The sequence below is a fragment of the Lathyrus oleraceus genome, chromosome 1 (genome assembly GCF_024323335.1).
Source record: "Lathyrus oleraceus cultivar Zhongwan6 chromosome 1, CAAS_Psat_ZW6_1.0, whole genome shotgun sequence".
In the NCBI taxonomy this organism is placed as follows: Eukaryota; Viridiplantae; Streptophyta; class Magnoliopsida; order Fabales; family Fabaceae; genus Lathyrus; species Lathyrus oleraceus.
The window spans coordinates 276,895,851-276,902,677 of NC_066579.1; the positions used below are offsets into that span (position 1 = coordinate 276,895,851).

The following is a 6,827-nucleotide window of genomic DNA, read 5'->3' on the forward strand; positions in this document are numbered from 1 at the left end:
CTAGCAGACTGAATCCCAATCTTGAGATAATCCCTAATCTCAACGTCACTTGGATCAAGGTCAAACGAGAACCAGTAAATTATGATGAATGTAAGTTTATTCCCTGTTCAAAATTGTTACATCCATTTTTGATGAAGCCAAAATAGGAAGATATGAATACCTGATTGTTGCGGAGGGAGCAAGCACAGAACCAGCATCACGATCACTTCTAACACCTCCGTAAGAAAGAAAAGCATCGAAGGAAGATTCATAAGGAGAAGTTTCCCTATCAAGAGAATTGTTAGATGATCTCTTTGACTCAGAACTATCAGGCATATCTATAATAACTAGATTGGAATGACTAGCAACTGAAAGGTTGGAATCTAAACTAGCATATGGGTTTGTTCTAAGGAAGAGAGAGGAACCACTATTTCCATAGTCACTAGACTTGTTTACAAGATGGTCATTTATATGAGCCATAACGAAAATTAAGTCTGAAAATGAGAAAATAAACTCAGGGTAAAAATGGTACCTGTAGATAATGGGGGCAGGCAAATAGAGTAAAGGTTAAATGCAAAGTGAAAAAGTTATGTTAAAAAAAACGAAAATTGCTATCACAAAAAGGGGAAGCTGACTTTTAAATGGCGAAAAATTTACATAAAGAACTAAGAAACCCTTATATAGAGGAAGCGAGCAACAAGTCAGATAAAAAAGAAGATGTAAAGTTAAAAAGAAATGGACAAATTTCACCTTGGGAGTACGAGCGATCCCAAGTGCACTCAAATACCCTTGAGAAGAGCGCCACACCCTAACCAGCGGGCCTAAGGGCACGTGCTTGAAAACCAGCAAAAAGTCTCAATAATGGGAAATGCATTTAATGCGCTTATCATTGCCTTTTCACTTCTCCTTATGATAGGCTTTGGTAACGACGTGCCGACTACAACTTCAAAAGACATCCTAGTTGATAATACCTGGCAAGCATATGGGTAACTCTTTTGGACTGACCAAATGTCCAATAGGTGTAAGATTAAAAAATTAGGCATGCAAATGCAGAGGCCAAATAAAATTATCCATCATATATAATTGACACACATTAGACTTAAGATCACTTTCTAATCTCATACTTTCACTATATTAATTTTGGATTTAAGACTGATTTGAGCGTTGGAGTGATATCCTTGCAGATCCACCTCTTCGCTACCGTATTGAAGATTCGTACTACCGCATCAAGATTACATTATCACAAATCAATCACAATTCTGATTCCAGTAAGAATATATATATATATATATATATAATTATATATATATATATATATATATATATATATATATATATATAATTTGTTCTGATTTAAAAAAATTAAAATTTAATCAAATCCAAATTAGTTTTATGAAAAATTTAATAAAATAAGAGTTGATTTTGTGCTTTTTTTTTATTTTTTGAAAAAAAATTAAATTGTAGTTTAAATTTGGATTTGGTTAGACTTAAATTTAAATAAAATTCTAATTTTAAGTATAATTTTTCTCATGATAAAAAGTTATCATTTCTAAAGTGATGAAATTTATATTGTTTTATTCTTCACCAAATATTCAATTGTACTCGTTAGTTTTTTTGTCTTCAATATAATGTGGTTTCTTTTAAATTTCAAATTTTGATCAATGTAATTTTTTTGTCCTATTTTATTATTACATCATTCAAAAAGCTTACTATTAAAAAGTACATATTTTTGTATATTTCCTAACTTTTTAAAATAAAAAGAAAAGGTATACTGTATGTGTACTTAATTCCTCACACAGACCCTTTTATACTTCAAGAATCCTCTTTCCTTTCTTCTTCTTCATTTACACATACACCACAAACTTCTTTCTTTCATTTTTCTCTCTCCTCTTTCTCTCTCTAACACAAAAACATACCAAGTATGGGTAAGGAATGGAATTGGGTTGGAAAATCATCCAAAAGAAGTGTTATAGTCGAAGAAAACCATGAAACAAAAACAACAACTATGGGTTGCATGTGTGCTGTTTTTCAATTCTTTGATTTTCATCATTTTTCTAACTCAATAAACCATCAACAACAAATCACTTTCAAATCATCTTCTTCTACTATACTCCCAAAAGGTATAATAATAATATTAAAAATAACTGTTTTTTACTAAATTTTTTATATTTGATGTTTATTTACTTTTTTTTTTTGTTTCTTTATTTGTCTTTTTCTCTGTTATTTGTTAATGTTGTTGTACAGTTTCAGGTGGTGAAGCTCCTAGGAATAGCTTGGAATCTGAGGATAGCATTATTTCAGCTTCTCTATCAAAAGAAGAAAATTTTAAAATTCCAGTAAGTATATTCCACTCTTTAATATGTCCATATATTATAGCATAAAGTAAATATTCTACTATTTTCACATATATTTATAAGAAATTTTAGCGTTGTACGAAATATATTTTGTTTATTTTTTAAAAATATTGTCAATTTTTAGTTTTAATATTTATGTTTCTTTTAATTGGTTAGTAATGAAATGAATATGTAATGAAGATTTGTAATATAGAAATGAAAGACAAGTTACAAAAACTAAATTTTAGAAATAAATAAAAAATAGTGTTTTTTACCTTTTTAAAATTTCAAAAAAATTTAGGTCAATTTTTTTTATATATATAACATATTCTTATAATTTTTAATTATTTTTAATTTTAAAATTTAATACAGTTTTAATCCTTTTATTTTTACTTATTAGCAAAAAAAATTTATGCTCTCATCTTAAATTTGATCCATCCTATTATTTTTGAAGTAAATATAGCGACATATTAATAGTACATTTTGAAATAACTTGACTTATGATTGGATTGAATAATGTGTAATGATTAATATTCATGAACTTGCAGGAAATATTTTTAAAATTATTTCCTTTTATAAATTAATTAAGGAAAATGAAATAAGTTATTTATTTTAATGATTCTATATAATTAAATCTTATATATTTTTATTTAAAATATATCACAATAGTTAAAATATAAGTTATTTATTTTAATGATTATATATAAAAAATGTTATATATTTATATCAACTCTGTATTTTTTTTATAATAATTTAAAATTTTAATTTATTATTTTAAATTCACACCCTGTTGAGTTCTACTTGAGTGAGTTTGAGTTTGTTTATTCAGTATAGTGAGTAATGATGATGTACTGTTATATAAACAAAGTGATGATTTTAAACTTGACCCTTTATTAATTTTTATTGTTTCTTTTTTGAAAATTCAAAAGAATATACAAATCAAAACAAAAAGGAGCAATGGTGGAATATTGACTGATTTGTCCTCAGAAATCAGCACTTCATCCACACCAGGAACAAAGACACCAACTTTGGTAGCAAGATTAATGGGTTTAGATATTCTTCCAAATTCAAATTCACCCTCTTTTTCTTCACCTCTTTCAACATTAAATTCACAAGGCAAGAACAATATTATTCAACATCTTCACCAAATTAGAACCAAACCAAGGAATAGTATTGATAGTAGTGAAATTACAAGAATGCCCTCATCAAGAAAATCAGATTTTGATCAACATAGGCTCTCTCTTCAAATCAACAAAGAGGATGGTCTTGGGGATGAGGATTTTGAGCTGCCTAGATTGTCATTTTCAAAGAGGAAAGTTGATGAGAATAGTTCTAAAAGTTCAAGTCACTATGCTAAGCAAATTGTTAAACAAGTTAAGGAAAGTGTGGTGAGTAGAAAAGTTGGTCAAGACATTACCAACAATCTCACAAGCATTCAGGTGAACACTCAACAATTTTACATATTCACACATTAATACATCTGTAAATTAGGACTGTCATAGTTACACCGAACTGAATCAAATCATAATAAAAGATGATTTGTATTGAATTATTTAAATTTATTTAGAAGTGGAGTAAATTAAAATTATTGATTTGATATAATGATTTAAAACTTTGAACCATATCAAAATAATTAAATATTTTGAATCATAAGACAATTTTTTTAAAACCGAACTGTCGTTTTTTTTCTTGAATTTTTTAAATAAAAAATATAAACTTGTTTTTAACATTTTTTTTTGGTTTTAGTTTGTGTTCGCCTTTTTTATTGTTTAATTTGATTCTAATTTTTTTTTTTGTAAAATAATAAATAACAATTCAATTATTTTACCTTTAATTTGAATGGATTCAGCATTTTTTTAAACGGTCCTATGAGCATCTAATCATGTTTTTTCAACTTCTTATAGTTAATTATTTTGTAGTGAATTTTAATTTTGAACTGTTTTTTTTTTAGGATGTCAATATCAAACAAAACACTAGAGTCACCAAGAAGTTACCAAGCAATGATCAATTACAAGCAAGAGAAGAATTGCCAGGACAATCAAGAGTCAAGAAATGTCCTAAAACAACATTGAAAGATTCAAACCCTAATTCATCAAATTCACCAAGGACTAGATTCATTGACAACAAGCACAAGCCAAACACAACAACAAAAACAACATCAAAAGGTCAAAACACAAAACTAAAGGTTTATGCATTGAAACAAGAGCAAGAATCAAAGGACAAGAAGCTAGTCTCATCAAATTGTAAGAAAGCTACAAATGAAAAGTTTAGTTCTAGACTCAAAAGGCCTCCACAAACATCGGATATAATCGTTCGACCGACATCGAATTCTCGAGCAAATGACATCAAAAGTAATACCAAATGCAAGAAAATTCAGCCATTGTCAAACAATCTCATCAACAACATCAATGCTGTTTCAAATGTTGATTCTGTTAAGACAGAGTCTTCTCCTCTGTCCAACAAAATTCCTTGGAAACAGGTACCAATTTCGTGTAATTAAAATTTATATTGTATTCATGAAATTTTCTTATTGTTTTTATATTCAAAATCAAAAACAGTCACAGGAATCTGAACCTCAAGACTCCAAACTTCAAAGGTACAAACCAGAATTTCAGTACATTGCAGAAATCTTAAACAAACATGTCACAACAACAAAAACAATGTCTTTTAAAAGACTGTTCTCTTCAACACACTCACTTGACCCATCAATCTTCAACTTTCTCGAACAAAATTCCGACGATAAAGATCAAAACTTTGCCACAAAAAACCAAATGGGTCAACGTTGGAATCGTAAATTGATCTTTGATTTGGTGGATGAAGTTCTAATGGAGATTTTGAAACCAAAGAGTAGTGAAAAAAAACTATGTTTTTTAGATGGATTTTGTGACAAGTGGACAGTTATGGAGTTAACAGAGAAAGTTTGGAAAAGGGTTAGGGAATTTCCTTGTGCAAAGTGTGAAGTTCTGGATGATATTGATTATTTGATTGAATCAGAAGATATGGAGAAAGTTATCAAGGTTGAAGGTGAAGATGAAAGAAAAGGCTTGGTGAGAGAGATTGAACGGAACATATTGAACACATTGGTGCATGAAACTATTTTGGTTATGAGTATATGATTGAATTGAATGAATTGCCATTTTAGTTTTCAAGTTTATGAAATTTTAAACTCATATCTCAAATGTAGGATTCTTATACAATTGTCACTTCTATTAGATACAAAGTAGTAAGTTATACTAGTTATTATATTGGATAATCGTTTTTTATTAGCTAATAACTCTTATGTGTCTCATGATGTAATTAATATTACTTCATTATTAATATAGTTTTAATGTTAATGTTAATTTTTCTCCACTTATTTTTTATCAATGATTCCTATCAAGAATACTCATATTTGTGAGAATTTAGAGTTGTGACGGCCTAGATATACTTACTAAAAACAAAAATGAACATCTATTTATTTAAGATATAATTTTGCGTAATTCATACTTAGAGAAAAAAAGATTTATTAAAACTTATTTGGTTATATCTTGATGAAGACATCCATGTAGATGTTTTTGATGAGGTGATTATAGTTCTCTTGTGATTGAAAAAAAGTATTTGGAAAAAGATTAGTCTTTGAAAACCCGGAAAAAGATTAGTGCCAGTATAAGATTAAGGTTGAACTTTGCAAATATAAGTTGAATCGTACTTAGGTATAAATCGGGGTCACACTTATATAACATGGGAAGTTACAATCGTCTCTAAGTTGTCTGACAGGGAAAGTATGTGATTGATGGATGAAAATCAACGAAACGACTCTAGTGGGGTGAGAGACATGCTCTTGTGCGGCACTATGTGGTGTAGGTCTACCTGTGTGGGGTCGTGGTGAGCTTCTAGGGAAGATTGGATAGGTTTTATGGGCCATTGGCCAGCCTCAAACAAGTGTCTCCCAAGTCCTTGCTATAAGCCATGATGTGAGGTTGTTGGTGTGAGAATCAATGAGGTCTTTGCTATAAGCCATGATGTGAGGTTGTTGATGTGGGAATTAGTGAGGTCTTTGCTATAAGCCATGATGTGAGGTTGTTGATGTGGGAATTAGTGAGGTTGACCTAAAACCCTGAACTTTGGTAACCTCGTCTTTTGAAAAGACGCTTTGTTGCAGCCTGCTAAGTGGGAGTAGTTGGCATACATAACCTGTACATTTAATGCACCTTTCCTAACCTAAAATGTTTAAGGCGATAGACACCACATGTCCCACACGTGTAAGGACAAAAGAAGGCCCACACGAGGGCCCTAAAATGTAGCTACTAAATCGAGATGTTATATGAGCCATTGAATGAAACCTTTGAGCTTTGAATGGAAGGATTGTTGAGCCTGACTCCCAATTTGCATATAAAGAGGGAATCTTCGTTTTATTTTCATTTTCCGCATCCTTTGTTTTAATGATTTTCTAAAGAAATTATTGACTTGCTTCTAAAGAAATTATTCACTTGCTTCTTCTTTGTTATTGAAGATTCTTGAATTTATGTTACTCTG

The 6,827-nt window shown here is 29.7% G+C and overlaps 1 protein-coding gene across 2 annotated transcripts; it reads left to right on the plus strand.

Moving 5' to 3' along the window:
- Positions 1-1,782: 1,782 nt before the first annotated feature.
- LOC127130446 (uncharacterized) lies at positions 1,783-5,653 on the plus strand. Of its 2 annotated transcripts, none has more exons than XM_051059454.1 (5): positions 1,783-2,099; positions 2,224-2,315; positions 3,242-3,751; positions 4,264-4,791; positions 4,871-5,653. In XM_051059454.1, the coding sequence occupies exons 1-5, from the start codon at positions 1,901-1,903 to the stop codon at positions 5,426-5,428; spliced, it is 1,887 nt and encodes a 628-aa protein (XP_050915411.1). In that variant the 5' UTR covers positions 1,783-1,900; the 3' UTR covers positions 5,429-5,653. The 2 variants fall into 2 exon arrangements, with proteins under 2 accessions (XP_050915411.1, XP_050915415.1); XM_051059458.1 differs by having other exon boundaries at positions 2,230-2,315.
- Positions 5,654-6,827: the final 1,174 nt, after the last annotated feature.